This window comes from Coenobita brevimanus, chromosome 53 (genome assembly GCF_032717465.1).
Source record: "Coenobita brevimanus isolate Jiangsu-jjx chromosome 53, ASM3271746v2, whole genome shotgun sequence".
Classification (NCBI taxonomy): domain Eukaryota; kingdom Metazoa; phylum Arthropoda; class Malacostraca; order Decapoda; family Coenobitidae; genus Coenobita; species Coenobita brevimanus.
The window spans coordinates 1,452,501-1,472,646 of record NC_137006.1 but is presented as its reverse complement, the minus strand read 5'-3'; the positions used below and the strand labels follow the sequence as shown (position 1 = coordinate 1,472,646).

The window sequence follows — 20,146 nt, the reverse complement described above, 5'->3', positions numbered from 1 at the left end:
AGTGCTCTATTATATGTGTTACATTGTGTAGGCCTATCCTACAAGCTGGGCAATTGTCACCTGTGATTTCATTCAACCCAAATCTAAGCTGGTAGATAAGGAGGGCTGGTTGATGTCCTGATCTAAGCCAAGCTAGGTGAACTCAATCATCCTTCTTTAAAGACACCTTTGATAAGTGGATGTCAGGAGGGGGGTTTATAATACAGAATTCTGACTAAGGTGTTGCTTTGTCCTGCCCATGAAATGAGTATGTAGGTGTTTCTTCACCATCAGTGGTGGAATATCTGGAGGTGAAATATTGTTACAGAGGGTTTGGTAATGTTTGTGTGGTGATTGCTTTATGTGCCTAGGTGTGCTGTGAATCTGTCATGTAATGGCAGAGGTGTGTACTGGCTTAGGTTGCTGCTATGAATTGTTTGCCCCTCACGTATCAAGGTAGTCTCAGACACGGAGGACTTTAGTTTCAGAGTGTACGTGGGCTGTCAGAGTGGTTTTAGTGCAGCCAGAGGATATGCATAAGGCATCATTCTGTATGGTTTGCAAGGTGTTGTAGTGGGTACTAGTTAGAATGGGAGCTCATGCCAGTGAGGCACAGGACATCATTGATCTAATGCACTGTTTGTAAAGAGTGTTTCTTTCTGTTGCCCAAAGTCTGGCTCTGTAGTAGCCCTTAGTACACTGAGTCTGGGGATGCAGTGTATCTTGATGTCTTGTATATGGTCCTTGAAGGTGAGTCTGGTGTAATACAGTGTCACTCCAAGGATCTTAGTGGAAGGGGTGTGTGGCACAAGTATATTGCTGAGTGTGATGTGCATGGAGTACCTGTGCTCAAGTTTACTGATGATGATGAATGTGGTGGTGGATTTGGCTGGGGTGATTATCAGCCTGACGTCCTTGACCCATGTCTGCAGTATGTTGAGGTAGTTCTGTTGCAGTGTGCACCATGGTGATATCATCGGCATATGAAGTGTATGTATTGTACATGTATTGGTTGCAAAGGGTGGGTGAGAGATTGATGTCCTGCGGAACTCCATTATGAAATTTTTTGTTTGTGGCGACTTGAATGTAACATGTGCCTGTCCACCAGACAAATAATTGGCAAGCCAGTATTTGGCACTGACTGACCTCCAAGCTTGTGTTGTATATCCTGGTGATTAGTCTGCGTCGGGGGATGGTATCAAAGGCTTTACTGATATCTATTGTTGTGAGAAGTGTACATTGTATGGGTGTCATGGAGTTGATGCCATCCAAAACTTGTAGTGTGAGATCAGTCAGTACAGTGTTTGTACAGTGCAGTGTTCTTAATCCGATTCATGGGGTGCAACTTTGCTGAGAATGAGGCATTCAGTTATTCTGGATGATGTGCTAAGTAGTGTTATAGGTCTGTACATAGGAGGGAGTGTTGGGTCTTTGTTTGGTTTAAGAATACTGATAACTGTTCCACATTTCCAAATACTGGGAATGAGGGACACTTGCAGAGCCAGGAGGTGGATCAACTCTAGCATATTAGTGCCACCACACAGAGGCATCCCTCTCCAGCACCTGTTCATATGGTAAACAGCCAAGCACACAATATCTCTCCTGAGGTAGGAGAGATTTGCTTTGGATTTTATCTACAGCCAGACACCTTAATCCAGGAAGAAATGGCCACAAACAAATCACCTCCATGTCATCCTGTCCTCCACCATCAGGCCGGCCTCTCTCCAACTCACATCTCCCCACACTCATATACTCCTCCATCTCTCCACCACACACACATGCACTCTCCTACTCACTTTCTCATTCTCCATTCTCTCAACACTGTCACACCATCTCTAGGTACTTCTCCCAATGCTTTCCAGTGCATTCACATCACCATCACAACATTCCTTCACTTCCTCACTGGTTTGTCTGTCTCTCCATGTAACTTCACATGCTCCTCTCAGATAACTCATTCCTCTAAAAAAAATTTAATAAGGTGAAAGGGTAAAGTGAGAACTGCCTGTAGTATTAATAGTAGTGACTGCTGAATGTTAACCCAGTGGAATGCAGGCTGAAGTTCGCTCCTTAGGCAGTTCACCATCCTCCTTATGGGGGACAGGGCAGGGACTGAGGGGTCTTTATATCCAAGTGCACCCACCACCCAATAATGTCAGTGCCACCACATGAAGGCATCCTTTCCAGTACCTGTACAAATGAAGACCAACTTACCTCTGGTGTAGGTGGGCAAGTTTCAAAGGTGGTAGTGGCGGAGTGAGGCTTAAGAGGTGTGTGTGGGGTGTCTGGGGTGAGGTGTGGGGGTGTGTCAGGGGTGTCTGGAGTGGGGATGTCCGTTGAGACCGTCTGGGCCAAGGACAGTGACTCTCGGCTCCCAATGCCAGGCTCAGACCTCCGCCGACCCCACATGTTTGAGATCTTCAGCTGTTGGGGAAGGGTAGGTTACATACAGATTAATTTTTCATCATTATCAATATAATCATCATCATCATCACCACCATACTGATTCAATGTATGAACTACAGTATTTCAATGGGGAAAGTAGGAATTCCAACTGTCCTCAACTTTACCTTAGGACCTAACCCCATCTTTAAGTGGGAAAAGAGGCTTGGAGGAGGAGGACTGATGAATGGTGATGATGACAAAGATAATGATGATGATGATAATGCTGTGCTATTTTGGAACACATGATCCAACTGAGAGCAAGGGCTGATTATATCTTGAGAAACAGACAAAACTAAGTTATGCACTCCACCAGTTTCAATTTCCTAGTGCATGAGGAAAAATTGACTAATTAAATAAAAAATAGTCTCTCCTACCTTCGGCTTTTCCAACGGCGATGGCTGGGATGTGGTGGAGATCTTCCTTTCCACCTCCTCATCTTCCGTGTCTCGTGTCCGGCTCACACTCCTGCTGCGCGACTCCTTCTGTGTGTGACGGAAACATAAAGAAAACAGGTCTATCATGGAAAAGTTCCTGGTAATATGACTGGTGCACAAAAGCTACAGGATAAGTATGGGGAATTTTATATTTTACTTCTGTTATCTTTTGCTGATTTAATTAATCTTACAAGAGCATCCTGGAAGTGAAGAGATGACTGAAGGTGCTATCTAACTCCTTCCGTTTCAGAAGGGGGGCACGGTGGCTCAGTGGTAAAGCATCAAGCTCGTAATCGGGGGATTGCGAATTTGAGCCTCACCGGGGACTGCCGTGCCAGGAGTGGTAGCGTGCTCCTGTAACCTAGCAGGGCTATATGATGCAATACAGGGTCTAGCTCGGGGGAATGCCGTTTCTCCCATTTTTTCCTTTTCAGAAAGCTTACCCAAACATGAAAGACATAATAAAAAACAGCAGGATTATAGTGTTAGAAATTGCAAGATCAATAAATGTCAGACAACAAGATTAAAATTAAAATGACATTCTCAGGATGAACTAACACTACAGTATTCTTTCATTTATACTGATGCATTAACCTTAATATCACTTGACCTTACTAACGATTCTTTCCAAAAATTCTTTGAAAACAGATGTGTTTTTTCTGATTACAACCCTTCAAACATGAACCAAAAGCTTAAAAATGTTCAAGAAACATTTTATTTGCACAATGTAAATACTGTCTGTTGTTGGGTGGTGTCCAACTTGCAGTGGTTCATCATCGTACTCCAGGTTCATCCAAATCATATTACACTTCTCTTGTAAAGAATGTTAGAACGGTCTCTGAGCATGAGGCGAGAGGATGTGCGGCAGCATGAGGTTAGTGTGAGGTGTGACAGTGTGAGGTAAATGTGAGGTATGATGTGTGTCTGGTGGTGTGGTAGTGTGCGGTGTGTGTCAGGTAGTGTGGCAGTGCGTGATGTGTATGTGGTACGGTAGTGACTGCGAAGGGAGGGAGATGTGAGGTGTAGCAGTTCTGTGTTGGGATTTGCAATGTGAGTTATCTGCAAGGCATGGCAGTGTGGGTGTTTTTTTTTTTTTTTTTTTTTTTTTTTTAACCCACCACAACACCCAGCTACAAAATGTCTATGCCTACTTTCACTTATCCATCCATACATCTATTTACTTATCTATCTATCAATCCATTCCTCACCTCTGCTTCCTTGTCCTTGCGTGCTCGTGATGGTCGTCGTATCCTAAGCTTGCTGGTATTAAGGACACCCTCTGAGGCACGTCGACGGCCCCGATCCACCTTCCTCCGCTCCAAGTACTCTGGTGCGTGGTGGGCCCGCCTTCCACTGCTCCTATTCTCACTGCTAACCAGATCTGTCCATGCACAGGTGAAGGATGTTGAAATAAAATAAATAATCAAATAATACTAAAAATAATAATCATCATCATCATCATCATTATCTATCTATCTACCTATTGCCAGACACCATAATTCCCTAAGGAGTGGTCATTTCTCTTTGAGTTAATTGTTTTACAGGAAGGGGTACTAACCCTCCACCAACCCACTTGCTGACACATAAGGAATACGTATAATAAAGAGGTATAAACCAAACCCTTCCTGTCTGCACTGTCCCTCCTAAGTTTCAAATTTCTGGAGCTACTGTGTTAAACTAGAATTCAAAACAGCTTCGTCAGGCTGGAGGAAAAGTTATGGATGAATCAGCAACTATTTTTTCACATACAGTTACTCGTGATTCATTAACATGGTTGGAAATCTGACATAATGTGCTTTTAACCCCTTGGTCATTAGCCAAAAGCAAGTGTGATTCACAGTACAAGAAGCTGTCAACGAACTGGCAAAGACAAGAGCGTACATCTATGGCAGAGATGAAGTACATTAGGGAACACTGTCACAAGCAAAGAAATAGAAGACCATAAGCAAAATACAGTGCTAATGAATGGCTTGACTTGTTACAGGACATGCATTGTAAGACCCTTTGCTGTCTTCCTAATGAAATAATGGATTGCAGTCTCTCTCTCTCTCTCTCACAATGTATGCACATATATGCATGTGCACACACAAACACACACACATACACTCCCTCTCTCTCTCTCTCTCTCAACCTGAGGTAGTTTTTTTCATTTTGTCCGAGCTAACATCATGTTTAAGAGATCGTCTTCCTTAGTGAAACAGTTAATGAAACCTATAAGTAAACCTTCATATGAAAAACCTCACCTATGCTGAACAAAACTATATAAGAGACAGCAAAAATAAAATATGGAACAAGAATACATATACTGTATCAGAAAATGCCTTAGCAGTAGCTGTAGGCCCAGGTTCATCTAAATGTAAACCCAGTGGACTGCAGGCTGAAATTGTGGTTCTCCTGCAGTCCACTATCCTCCCCCTGAGGCAGGGGGAGGGTGTTGTGGGACATCTACATAACCAGGAAGTGGAGCCACCCAACAATATTGGTGCCAACGCATGAAGGCTTCCCTCGCCAGCACCAAACTACAAAACCGAAAGGATAAACATCTGGCAGTACCTTCCGGCTTGCTCTGGCCCAGCTCCATGACCAACTGGCGTGCATGGGCTGGGATGTTGGCACTGTAGTTCTCCAGGATGACTCGCTTCAGCTGCTGTGTCCACTCTCGCTTCTGCTCCAAGTTACGAGCCTTTGGGGGGTGACAAGAGAGAGGATTCAAGACTGCAATACCTAAATGGTTGTGAGGAGTATGGAGGAGAGAATCATTAACCCTGCAATGGCTAGATCATTTGCAAGGCAAAAGAGAAGTGGAAATATTAATTCTTCATTTCATATGCTTTCCACCCCCCACTATAAAACTGCTCATAACAGGAACACTTTCACATAATACACCACTGTTCATCATCTAACAGTCAGGATGTGCAGAAGGATCAGAGTCCATATAGTTCAAAACTGCATAAATTCGATATATCACCTGTTTCTTTAGATACTTATGCACTTAACATCTAACACATACAGGTACAGCCAAGGTACAGCAATTCTAAACATTGGATACAATTTTAAAGATTTATTTGCAGCCTTGGATATACCTTTGAATACTACCATAGGATAGAAATATGGCTACAAGCTTGGTAACCAGCCCACACAATCATCATTCCCAGGCAGGAAACTCAACCATAAACAAATACATTAAGCTGCCCTAACATGGCCCAGACATTTTTTTTTTCCGCTTATTTAATGTACCGTAGCTCCATGGCAGACAAAGACGATGTTACAGATCTACATCTTTCCACTGCACATCTCTATGACAAGCATCATGTATTCAGGATGGAGTAATGGTAACTTTGGGCCAAGTTAAAGTAAAAAGTGTATAAAAAGCAGAGACATACCTCAAGAGTGTACTGGAGACGTGGGTTGTCGAATGGTATGATGTGGAAGCTGAGCGGTTCCCCTGGCACGGACTCAATCAGCATGAGATTGGAGCACTGTTGAGGAGAGGTTGGGATGATGACATTAGCCTACTGGGTGCTAGACGAGTACTTACTGTTGATTTTCCCTCTCTAAATGAACCTTTCAACATCAACATAGGCAGATAAATATAAACAAGAAAATCCTGGTAAAAAAAAAAATAATAATAATATTCTGAATATACAGTATTTAGTGTGTGTGCATGTGTCTAAATTAATGCATTATATAATAATTACACACAGTGTGTTTGTGTGTAATTATGAGTTTAGTAGCTAAAAAAAATTACTTAAACTGTGTACGTGTGTATGCATGTGTTATGTTATTGGTGCACAAACATATAAAAATGTGTATGCGTGTGTATATCATAAATCACAAAGTAACACAGCTAACTGACATCCCTTACCAATATATGTGTTTTGTACATGAGGATATTCTCTTCCTTCTTCTTAGCAATAAGGATCATTTTCTCAAAGAGGAAGACATGTCTGAGGCCCTTAGCACCACACATCCTAAACGTACCCTCCGCTGCCAGTTCTCCGTAAGTCGTCAGGTCCTCAAACTAGAAGGTACGGAGAGACACGATTATTAATTAAAGGTACTGTAATACAAACCATCTTCATCATCACCACCACTACACCACCACCACAATCATTATCATCATCCAGACCCCTTCCCACCTAATGACAGGGTGACGTAACTAAAGAGACACAGAAAAAGAGATACACAGAAAAATACCAACAGACATTTTGGACCAAGACAGAAACCTGCCCCACTTCTGAGCCTGGGGATGGTAAGGACTTTTGTCCCTTGCTGTGTGTACCCTAAGGATTGTCAGGGATCATGAGGGGAGGGGAGGCTTAACTGTGTTGCGTAAGGGAACAGTCAACATGGTGGCCCAAGGGCATGGTTGTGCAATAATTATATAGTGTTTTTTACAGCGAAGTGTCAAGGTAGGTACACGGCACACGTATGCTATCCATGTACTCTCACATCTTTTCTGTTTAATTTCCCACTGTAGATATTAACCAAAATTATCCATCTTTGACATACATACAGTGTTCTTTAAATTCTTAGTGGGTTATTATTATTGTTGTGACTCCAGGCTCATCAGCACATGAACAGTGGACTGCAGGCTGAAGCTGACTTTATCTTGCAGTCCATCAACTTCTTACAGGGGATAGGGAGTTGAGGAACCTTTGCATAACTGGCCTCCCTTCCACTGCCCTGCTTCCATCCATACCTCTGCACTGTGCAATTTAGTCTGCCCTGACCATGCCTACCATGCTCAGCCTTAGCACAAACAATTATATCCTGTCCTACCCTGCTCTTCCATGCTTTACCCCACCCTGCCATATCCTACACTGCCTTAACATAAACAGTTCTACCCTGCCCTGCCCTACCTTCACATCATTACCTCACAGTCATATCCTGCCCAGCACTGTCACACACAATCATATTCTACTATACCTTACCACAAACACTTCTACCCTACCATACCCTGCCCCTTTTTCTCATCCCCTGCCCTACCATCATTCCTTGCCTTGCCTTACTTTTAGACCAATTCTACCCAGCCTCACTCCATCAGGCACTACCCTGCCCACTCTCCTGATCAATCCCTTCATCAATATTGTACCCAACCTTTCCACAAGCACTTTTATCCTGTCCTGCCCCACATTAATCCCTTCAATCCAATAAAATTTTTAAAATTCTATTTTTGGTATTTCTAATGATTTTACTCCACTTAGGAGAGACTTCACGATTTTACTCCATTTACGACAGACTTTTCAAACACGACAGGTTAGAAACAGCTTTCAATAATCCCTCCACTACCAGGAAGTTCCCTTAAAATGAAACAAATTTGTACGGTAGGTAGCAAGACTACCATATAAAAATGTGTCACTGGAGGGAAAAGGTTAAGAGCCCCGGCTTATCCTACTGGCCTTCTCATTCCTAGCTCACTCTGCCCACAAGCAGTTCTGCCCTGCCTCTGCCCTGTGTGCCACCCACCTGCCATCCATAAAGCAGGGACTGTATCTCCTGAACCCTGACGGCATGTTCATGCCGACGTTTCATATCGTTGATGTGGTGGGCCATCCCAGTCATGGCTGAAAGAGCATTCCAGATCTCCCCATGCCCTGGTCGGTCCTCCTTGAAGTGCTTATCCAGGTTCCCAAGGAGGAGGTGGTACTTGAGCACCCTCTGGACTGGCTTCAGAAGGTATGAGCCCAAGGGTAGAGTATGGCCCAGGGCAAGCTGTCGCTCACGGAAGGCTCGTACAGACGCCTCGCCTCGCATCAGCTCGGTCAGCACACTCACAGTCCTGTTGTGGGAGGTAGTTACTTCTATACAAGGAAGAAATACATCCAAATATGGAAGGATTGTTTATTTCTGCTCAGCATCAACCTCTAGCTGAAACAAAAACATGGCCGGGGCTGTACACCAAGCAAAAGACCTGTTGTTGGTAGTGTGACAGCTGTGTCATGAACTCTCTCTCATGATATCTGCCAAAGTTCTGAACTACAGTACTACCTTAACAATGTACAGCAGGTCCTTGTTCAGCATGAAACTCTGCCTGGCTAATCTTCCCTTCAGACAATGGCAGAGTCAGAAGGTGAGCAAAAATTAGTCAGCCTTACAGTCTAAGACTCTAGGATGTGTGTGGGCAAAATGCTACTTTATGTTAAACAACTTTTACTGAAACATGCTTCTTGGCCTCAAACACTGGGTTTAAAACTAAAAAAAAAAAACTTTACAATGAATCATGAACAACATTAAATGAAGAATTGTGTGTTCCTTTATCAGCAACTTATAACACAATGATATTACGAGAAACAACTTTAAATGAGGACAAGCTGTATGTGCACAAGTTTACCAACACTTCACCCGATGGCTGTACTGTAGTGATAGGAGTTACGTCAAAAAATTTTCTCACACGACAGCAATATGAAGTACACACACACACACACACACACACACACACACATATACAGAATGAGAAGAAAAGATGCCGTACTCTGACATTCAGGGGAAAACATGAAATATGGGAGGCAGAACACAATACTGGCAGGGGAATGTCAGCATACTCTTGTTCATTACAGTACAATGGGTGACTCACTTTGGGTAGTTTGTGCAGTACTGTGTGTAGATAGCGAAGCCGGCATTGTTGCGTACAAAGCACCGCGCCACCTCCACTGGGTCCACGCCACATCCCTCAAGCTCACTGAGGAACTCTCTGAAAACCACAACACATATTAATAATGTAACAATTCAGGACATGTCATTACTGCAGATGAGATTGCTTACACATACTATACTCATTTTACTCTAACTTGGCCTAAAATTACCATCTCTCCAACTTGATTACAGAGTTGTAGCAAGAATTTAACAATAGAATATGATGCTAGTCATGAAGAAGCACTGTGGAAAGGATGCAGACCTACAGTACTGTCTTATTCTATCAATGAACTCCAAAAGGATGAAAAACTGGTCCCGGTTAGAGTGAAATAAAGATAGTATTAAAATAATTTAGGACACTTTTAAATACTGTATATCAGGTTTATAATGCAGACAAGTGTATTTACAATGGCAAACACCTAATCCCTGAGTTTGTGTGAGGTAGCCAGGACAATACTTTCAAAACCTGCACATGGTTCAACATAAAAAAACATTTAAAAGTACTGTAGTTAAGATAAGGAATTAAGACAATGTGATCACAAGTGTAAAAACTCCCACAACAAGCTTCACAACCCACTCCACAACCTTTCCACTCCTTAACCCTCCACCTCCCCATACTTCCTCTAACCCACTCCTCCAACTCATAACCTCCTCTCAAATCACCAACACCATCCCATACCAACCCCTCTGCCACAAACTCCTCCACTTCCTTAGTCCAGTACTTTGACTGGTATGACTGCATCAACTAATCTAAAAAAATAGCAATAGTTTTTGAATTCCTGACTGCTAAAAAAAAAATCTCGTGACCGTTTCTGAAGTGCATGAATGTTTTGGACTTTTCTTAAGACAATGTGACGGCTGGAAAACAATAATGAAGTGCATGAACCACAATGAATAAGTTTTGCTTTTCTGTCATCCTCCACATTCCTTCCTTTTTGCCCCACGTAGCAGCTTTATTGTTTTTCCTAAATGCCAAACTCAAACCAAATGCTCATATCCCCAACCCAACATTCCCCAAGCTAACCATCCACTCACCTCCTGAAGTTGTAGATCTGCTTAATACTGAAAAAAGGTAATTCAGTGTGTCAACTCCAACCCTTCCATTTTCCCGCAACTTGACATGTAGTAGGACCCTGTTCCGACCCTGGCGAGGTGTTGTCTGTGCTTGCTTGTGGTTGATGGGTCTGCTCAGCCAGATAGAATGGGGTAGAGCAATAATCCCAACCCCAACCCTTCCATTCCCTATTCTTCAACCCCTCCAAACCTCCCCCAACCCTTCTATTCCCCATTCTTTCCTTCACTCCCCAAAAACCTTCCCAAACCCACTCCCCAAGCTAACCATCCACTCACCTGTTGAAGTTGTAGATCTGCTCGATATTGGAGAACAGGTCTGTGATGTGTTCTTGGGATATGCCACTCTCAGGTCGACGTCGCCAGTACTCTAAATAACCCTGGGGAAAAAAAATCATAAGGAGTTTGCCTGTTTGTTTGTTCTCTCTCAGTCTGTTTTTTCTTCCTCTATGTTTATTCTCTCTCTCTCTCTCTCTCTCTCTCTCTCTGTTTTTTTTCCTGTCCGTCTGTCTGTTTGTCTGGGTCTGTCTGTCTCTCTGTCCATCTGTTTCTGTCTGTCTCTCTGTTTTTCTCTGTCCATCTGTTTCTGCCTGTCTGTTCTCTCTCCATCCGTCTGTCTATCTGTTCTTTCTCTCCCTGCCCATCTGGTTCTCCGTCTGTTCTTTGTCTGTCTGTCTATTCCTTCTGTCTCCATCTGTTTGTAGTTTTGTAAATAATACGCACATTTTCTATCTGTTAGTCATTAATTCTCTCTCTCTCTCTCTCTCTCACTTTCTTTGAGGGGTAAACTCTGGGATATGTGTATGAAAAATGCAATGCTGAGTAGGGAAGAGGAAGACAAGGGAGAAAAAAGGGAGGAAAGAAAGGAAGGTAGGAAAAGAAGGAAGGAAGGTAAGAAAGGAAAGAAAGGAAGGAAAGAAAGGAAGGGAAGAAGGGAAGAATGTGGAGGATGGAGAAAAAGAGAGAGAGGGAGGAAGGAAAGGGAGGTGAGGAGAGAAGAGGGTAGAGAAGGAAGGGAGAAAGAAAGAAATTGAAACGAAGGAAAGGAAGGGAGGAAAGAAAGGAAGGGAGGAAAGGAAGGAAGGAAAGAATGGAAGGTAGGAAAGGAAGGGAGGAAAGAAAGGAAGGTAGGAAAGGAAGGGAGGAAAGGAAGGAAGGAAAGAAACGAAGGTAGGAAAGGAAGGAAGGAAAGAAACGAAGGTAGGAAAGGAAGGTAGGAAAGGAAGGAAGGAAAGAAACGAAGGTAGGAAAGGAAGGAAGGAAAGAAACGAAGGAAGGAAAGAAACGAAGGTAGGAAAGAAACGAAGGTAGGAAAGGAAGAATGGAAAGAATGGAAGGGAAGAAAAGGGAGAAGGGAGGAAGGAAAGGGAGGTAAGGAGGGAAGAGGGTAGAGAAGGAAGGGAAGGAAGAGAGGTAATGGAGGAATGGAGAGAAGGAAGAAGGAAAATGAGGAAACTGGAGAGACACAAAACACGTCATCGTACTGAATGGGTTGTGTGTGTGTGTGTGTGTGTGTGTGTGTGTGTGTGTGTGTGTGTGTGTGTGTGTGAATGGGTGTGTGTGTGTGTGAATGGATGTCTGTGTGTCTGTGAATGGGTGTGTGTGTGTGTGGGCTATAGGAGATGTGAAAGGTACGGGTGGGGGTATCTTGTGACGAGAGAGAGAGAGAGAGAGAGAGAGAGAGAGAGAGAGAGAGAGAGAGAGAGAGAGAGAGAGAGAGAGAGACAGAGAGAAAAAAAAAAATTAAGGAGGAAAGAAGGGGTTAGGGAGGGGAGGGGAGGGGAGGGTGTCAATGCGGGTGAGTTCAAATTACCCCCCCCCACCTCCCCGACCCCCCCTACCCCCCCTACGATTGTGTGTGGTCCAGGAAACGTACACATGGCTGCTGATCTCACATGCATTCATACACAACACGTACACACAAACCGTACATGTACACACAGAAAAATTACATACATAGAGTTCACCTAATATTTCACTTCTCACTTTCTTCATATTTCTCTCTCTCTCTCTCTCTCTCTCTCTCTCTCTCAGGGCAATAAAAAGGGTGTCTCAGTGGGTGGGCGTGGTGGGTGAGGGTGGCTTGTGGGTGGATGGGTTACCACAACTACCACCCCACCCACCACAACTACCACAACTACATGCACGTCTATTAGATTGACTATAACCACCCCCAAACTACCACTATTTTCTACCAGGACAATAACTACCACAACTACCCCTACCAAAACTACCATCATCCTCTACCACCACCATCCCCTACCACCACCATACCCAACCACAACTACCACCATCCCCAACCACCACCATCCCTTACCACCACCATACCCAACCACAACTACCACCATCCCCTACCACAACTACCACCATCCCCTACCAACACTACCACCATCCATCCCCTACCACAACTACCACCATCCATCCCCTACCACAACTACCACCATCCCCTACCACAACTACCATCATACCCAAGCACAACTACCACCATCCCCTACCAAAACTACCATCACCCCTACCATAACTACACCATTCCCTACCACAACTACCACCATACCCTACCAAAACTACCACCATCCCCTACCACAACTACCAACAACCATCCTCAACCACAACTACCAACAACCATCCTCAACCACAACTACCAACAACCATCCTCAACCACAACTACCACCATCCCCAACCACAACCACCATCCATCCCCTACCACAAGTACCACCATCCATCCCCTACCACAAGTACCACCATCCATCCCCTACCACAAGTACCACCATCCCCTACCACAACTACCACCATCCATCCCCTACCACAACCACCACCATCCATCCCCTACCACAACCACCACCATCCATCCCCTACCACAACTACCACCATCCATACCCTACCACAACTACCACCATCCATACCCTACCACAACTACCACCATCCATACCCTACCACAACTACCACCATCCATACCCTACCACAACTACCACCATCCATACCCTACCACAACTACCACCATCCATACCCTACCACAACTACCACCATCCATACCCTACCACAACTACCACCATCCATACCCTACCACAACTACCACCATCCATACCCTACCACAACTACCACCATCCATACCCTACCACAACTACCACCATCCTCTACCACAACTACCACCATACCCAACCACAACTACCACCATCCATCCCCTACCACAACTACCACCATCCATACCCTACCACAACTACCACCATCCTCTACCACAACTACCACCATCCATCCCCTACCACAACTACCACCATCCATCCCCTACCACAACTACCACCATCCATACCCTACCACAACTACCACCATCCATACCCTACCACAACTACCACCATCCTCTACCACAACTACCACCATACCCTACCACAACTACCACCATCCATACCCAACCACAACTACCACCATCCATACCCTACCACAACTACCACCATCCATACCCTACCACAACTACCACCATCCATACCCTACCACAACTACCACCATCCATACCCTACCACAACTACCACCATCCATACCCTACCACAACTACCACCATCCATACCCTACCACAACTACCACCATCCTCTACCACAACTACCACATCTACCACAACGTTTTTTCGGGGCCAACCCTCACAGGATGCAGCGTCATCCAAAACAGACTACTACTACTACCACTACCATTACTACTACTACTACCACCACCACCACTACTACTATTTATCACACACATTTGAGAGAGAGAGAGAGAGAGAGAGAGAGAGAGATCCAGCCAGTTAGGAGGTAAATGAATTGGGGTAACTCTCTCTCTCTCTCTCTATTACGTCGACTGACTGAAGGTAGAAATGGTGGTAGTTGTGGTAGTGATGGTGGTAGTTGTGGTAGTGATGGTGGTAGTTGTGGTAGTGATGGTGGTAGTTGTGGTAGCGATGGTGGTAGTTGTGGTAGTGATGGTGGTAGTTGTGGTAGTGATGGTGGTAGTTGTGGTAGTGATGGTGGTAGTTGTGGTAGCGATGGTGGTAGTTTTGGTGATGGTGGTAATTGTAGTAGCGATGGTGGTAGCTGTGGTAGTTGTGGCAGTGATGGTGGTAGTTGTGGCAGTGATGGTGGTAGTTGTGGCAGTGATGGTGGAAGTTGTGGTAGCGATGGTGGTAGTTGTGGTAGTGATGATGGTAGTAGTGGTAGTGATGGTGGTAGTTGTGGTAGTGATGGTGGTAGTTGTGGTAGCGATGATGGTAGTTGTGGTTGCGAAGGTGGTAGCTATGGTAATGATGGTAGTTGTGGTAGCGATGGTGGTAGTTGTGGTAGTGATGGTGGTAGTTGTGGTAGTGATGATGGTAGTAGTGGTAGTGACGGTCATTGTATTAGTGGTAGTAGTAGTTGTAGGACTATAGCAATGGTGGTAGTTGTGGCAGGTGCAGGGGTGTTGTAACTGTGGTAGTGATGGTGGTAGTTGTGGTGAGAGGGTCAGAGAGCTTTGGCGCCGGCCGTGTTAGTTCCACACCAACGACCACCACACTACCCTTCCTACCACAACTACCACACTTATACACTACCACATCTACCACACTACCCTCCTACCACACTTATACACTACCACATTCACCACACCACCCTTCCTGCCACACTTATACACTATCACATTCACCACACCGCCCCTCCTACCACAACTCAGAGGCCCAATCGGCAAAGAGTTGGCCTGCAATCCTAACGGACCCGGGTTCAAATCCCGCTGGGGCAGGGAACAGTTTAAGGATTTGAATTTCATTAAATCAGGCTTTACTGATCTACCAGAAGACCCGCCGACATGTCGTAAAAATACCCCCGCTAATACCAATACACCAGTCCTGTATGAGACAGCCCTAGCATGTATTCAATATGGACGGTGGGTGTTAGCGCCGAAGCGGTGACATGTAGAGGTGTATGGTATGTAGGAGGACTGCTGGACCTTGATAGCAGGTTGTGAAGCCTATGCCCAGAGTCGGACACATAAAGAAAAAAAACTACCACACTTATACACTACCACATTCACCACATCATCCCTCCTACCACAACTACCACACTTGTACACTACCATATTCACCACACCACCCTCCTACCACAACTACTACACTTATACACTACCATATTCACCACACCACCCTCCTACCACAACTACTACTTTCACCACCACTACCACACCATGTTACCAATCTACCACATTCACCACACCACCCTCCTACCACAACTACCACATTCACCACACCACCCTCCAACCACAACTACCACACTCACCACACCACCCTCCTACCACAACTACCACACCACACAACTACCACACTACCACCTACCACAGTTACCACACCCATCATCATTACCATACTAGCCCCACACACTCATACCACAACTGCCACACCATCACCAGTCCTACCACAAATACTACCACAATTACCAAACATTACCACACCAACCACAACCACATACCACACTTAAGCTACCACATAACCTACCTACCACCCTAGTACCACATCAGACCCTCTACCACCCTAAAAGAACCATCACATACCACACAACCACACACTTATAACTATCACACAATAAAAAAATACAACTACAACCATCTAGTACCACAACTACCACTACCACAATTACAACCATGTCTCAACCACCACCATCGACAACCACAACTACCACTACATATTACCACAATTACTACCATCTCTCAACTACCACAACTACCACTACATATTACCACAATTACGAAACTACCATCTGTCTCAACTACCACCATCAACACCACCTACCACTGCGACCACCTATTACCACTACTACTACTACTACGACCACCCACTACCACAACTACCACTATCTGTCAACTACCACCATCAACAAACTACCACTACTACCACAACTACCAACATCATTTACATAAGTGCCAATTCCTGTCACTACTTCGATGCTAAATAGGGAGGGAGGGAGGGAGGGAAGGAAGGAGGGAAGGAAGGAAGGAAGAAAGGAAGGAGGGAAGGAAGGATGGAGGGAAGGGAGGGAGGAGAGAGAAGAAGGAAGGAAGGAAGGAAAGAAGGAAGGAAGGATGGAGGGAAGGGAGGAAGGAGAGAGAAGGAAGGAAGGAAGGAAGGAAGGGAGGGAGGGAAGGAAGGGAGGAAGAAGAGTGCAGGAAGGAAGGAAGGAAGGGAGGAAGAAGAGTGCAGGAAGGAAGGAAGGGAGGGAGGGAAGGAAGGGAGGAAGAAGAGTGCAGGAAGGAAGGAAGGAAGGAAGGAGAGAGAGAGAGAGAGAGTATTTGTGTTGGAAACGTAACAGAGATTGAGATAAAGAAAATAAAAACTGGATAAGTGAGAGAGAGAGAGAGAGAGAGAGAGAGAGAGAGAGAGCCGGGTAGACATTGGGGTATTAAGGTCCTTCTGGCGCCATACCAGTCTACTCTCTCTCTCTCTCACTCTCTCTCTCTTTCACTCTCTCTCCAAATTTAGCCTCCTTGTCCCTACACTTAAATATCCCAAATTAGGTATACGTGGATATTTGAGAGAGAGAGAGAGAGAGAGAGAGAGAGAGAGGGGGGGGGAAAGACGAGGAGAATGGAAGGAGTGAGGGAGAGAGGGGAAGGAGGGCTTGGGGGAGAGAGGGAGAGAGAGAGAGAGAGAGAGAGAGAGAGGTCTGAGATGAGGGGAGGGAAGGTCAGGGAGGAAATGAAGAAGGGAGGAAGGGAAGGGGGAGGAGGAGGAGAAAGGGGGAGAAAATTCTAGGGGTGAAGGAGGAAATTAGAGATGAGGGGAGAGAAAGGAAAGAAGGGAGGGGCGAAAATGGGAGGGGAGGAGTGGGATATGGGGAGAGGGGAGGAGTGGGATATGGGGAGAGGGGAGTGGGATATGGGGAGAGGGGAGTGGGATATGGGGAGAGGGGAGTGGGATATGGGGAGAGGGGAGTGGGATATGGGGAGAGGGGAGGAGTGAGATATGGGGAGAGGGGAGGAAAATGGACGATGAATGAGCGAGGGGGAGAGGGAGGGGAGAATGGAAGACAGGAATGGATGTAGAGAGAATAGAGGGAGGGAGGGAGGGGAGGATGGTGGGGAGAAGAGGGAGGGGACAGATGGTGGGGAGAAGAGGGAGGGACGGGGGAAGGGAAGGGAGAGATGTGAAGGATAGAAGCTTGGGAGAAAACGAAGGAATGTGAGAGAGATAGGAGGTGAAAGCAACAGCAACAAGCCTGACAGTCCTTTCGAGGCTATCAGAGCTTTCATAGCACCTTCCACTCTCCTACCCTCAATCACCCTACTCTCCACTTCCTTTCCAAACTTCCCTCTCTCTTCTATCAATGCACCAAGACACATTTTTCCTTCACAAATTCAAGTCTTTCACCAATCACCACCGCATCAAACTCACTTCCTTAGAATTTCATAGCACCTTCCACTCTTCTACCCTCTACTCTACACTTCCTATTCAAACTTGCCCCTCGCTTCTATCAATGCAAGAGGTCAAAACTCCTTCATACACTCGTCTTTCACCATTCATTATTATACATTCTCTTCCTAATTCACCCACTACAATCACTTTACTCTTATCTACATTCTCTTCCCTGCCACACCGCTAAAAATAAAATCAAATTAAAGCTTGCTAACATTAGTGCATCATTAGGAAGCAACATTGTGTCATTTACATATAGTTAAATTTCATGGATTCTGCGCGTCCTTAATGAGAGAGAGAGAGAGAGAGAGAGAGAGAGAGAGAGAGAGAGAGAGAGAGAGAGAGAGAGAGAGAGAGAATACAGGAGCATATCTAGGGGGCGGCCGGGTCAGTCTGTCACCCATTAAGGATTTTTTTTTTTTCTCTCTCTCTCTCTCTCTCTCTCTCTCTCTCTCTCTCTACCTACTTACCTATTTGTTACCTCCCACCCTTTTTTTCCTCCATGTTAATTATGGCTTAAGACAGGGTGTAGATGGGTGTGGGTGGGTGTGAGTGGGTGTGGGTGGGTGTGGGTGGGTGGGGATGTAAGTGGGTGTACGTTGGTTTGTGTAGGACATTTCTCCCTCCTCCTCCTCCTCCTCCTCTCTCTCTCTCTCATATGTTGCAAGGTAAACTTTAACAATAATATCTTTAACTGACGTGTGTATGTATGTGTATATGTATGTATGTGTATATGTATGTAATGTATGTATGTATGTATGTATGGGGGAGGGGAGAGAAGGGTGGGAGGGAGGGAAGGACAGAGGGAGGAGAGGAAGGGAGGGTCAGGACAGAGGGAGGGAGGAAGGGAGGGGATGGAGAGAGAGAGCTAGAGAAGGTGAGAGGGATGCAGGGCAGTGATATAACCTTTGACCCATCCCTCCCTCTCTCTCCCTCTCTCTCTCTCTCTCTCTCTCTAGGGATGGAGATGGAGAGGTGGGTAGGGGGGGAGTGGAGTGCTAGGGTGGGAGAAGGAGAGAGAGGGGGGGGGAAGAGAAATGGGAAAGGGAGGGAGAGAAAGGGGAGGGGAGGGGGGGAGGGGGAGGGAGAAAGGGAGTAGAGAGGAAAGGCAACAGCAACAGCCCTCGCTAAATGGCCGTTAGGAGGCTGTTAGATTGACTATGATATCTAACACTATGAGACGAAGGTGAAGATAACTAAGCGGGGAGGGGAGGGGAGGGGGTGGGAGGAGAGGGTGAGGGACAAGGGGTAGAGGGAGGGCTTATAATAGGGAGGAGAAGGGAGGAAAAGGGAGTAGGGGGAGGAGGATGGGGAGGGGATGCCTATGTCTGGTGCAGGAGAGACAATGGCCGACTGGCGCCACACTGCCCCCCCTCCCCTCCCCTCCCTCACTGACCAGCCTCCCTCCCCTCCCCTCCCCTCCCTCACTGACCAGCCTCCCTCCCCTCCCCTCCCCTCCCTCACTGACCAGCCTCCCTCCTCTCCCTCACTGACCAGCCTCCCTCCCCTCCCCTCCCCCTCCCTCACTGACCAGCATCCCTCCCCTCCCCTCCCCTCCCTCACTGACCAGCCTCCCTCCCCTCCCCTCCCCTCCCTCACTGACCAGCCTCCCTCCCCTCCCCTCCCCCTCCCTCACTGACCAGCCTCCCTCCCCTCCCCTCCCCTCCCCTCCCTCACTGACCAGCCTCCCTCCCCTCCCTCACTGACCAGCCTCCCTCCCCTCCCCTCCCCTCCCTCACTGACCAGCCTCCCTCCCCTCCCCTCCCCTCCCTCACTGATCAGCCTCCCTCCCCTCCCCTCCCTCACTGACCAGCATCCCTCCCCTCCCCTCCCCTCTCTCACTGACCAGCATCCCTCCCCTCCCTCACTGACCAGCCTCCCTCCCCTCCCCTCCCCTCCCTCACTGACCAGCCTCCCTCCCCTCCCCTCCCTCACTGACCAGCCTCCCTCCCCTCCCCTCCCCTCCCTCACTGACCAGCCTCCCTCCCCTCCCCTCCCCTCCCTCACTGACCAGCCTCCCTCCCCTCCCCTCCCCTCCCTCACTGACCAGCCTCCCTCCCCTCCCCTCCCTCACTGACCAGCCTCCCTCCCCTCCCCTCCCCTCCCCTCACTGACCAACATCCCTCCGCTCCCCTCCCTCACTGACCAGCCTCCCTCCCCTCCCCTCCCTCACTGACCAGCCTCC

General features: G+C 46.6%; 1 protein-coding gene across 1 annotated transcript in view; it reads right to left on the bottom strand.

The window, feature by feature from the left end:
• The window catches only part of LOC145400700 (uncharacterized), a 90,957-nt gene that overhangs the window by 3,011 nt on the left and 67,800 nt on the right, over nt 1–20,146 (bottom strand). Inside the window, exons 6-14 of the mRNA XM_080273136.1 lie at nt 10,842–10,942; nt 9,433–9,549; nt 8,325–8,637; nt 6,721–6,876; nt 6,239–6,334; nt 5,409–5,538; nt 4,064–4,236; nt 2,796–2,900; nt 2,191–2,400 (exon numbers count right to left, since the gene is read on the bottom strand). Of these exons, the coding sequence (XP_080129262.1) occupies nt 2,191–2,400; nt 2,796–2,900; nt 4,064–4,236; nt 5,409–5,538; nt 6,239–6,334; nt 6,721–6,876; nt 8,325–8,637; nt 9,433–9,549; nt 10,842–10,942 (1,401 nt within the window). The remainder of the gene's footprint in view (nt 1–2,190; nt 2,401–2,795; nt 2,901–4,063; nt 4,237–5,408; nt 5,539–6,238; nt 6,335–6,720; nt 6,877–8,324; nt 8,638–9,432; nt 9,550–10,841; nt 10,943–20,146) is intronic.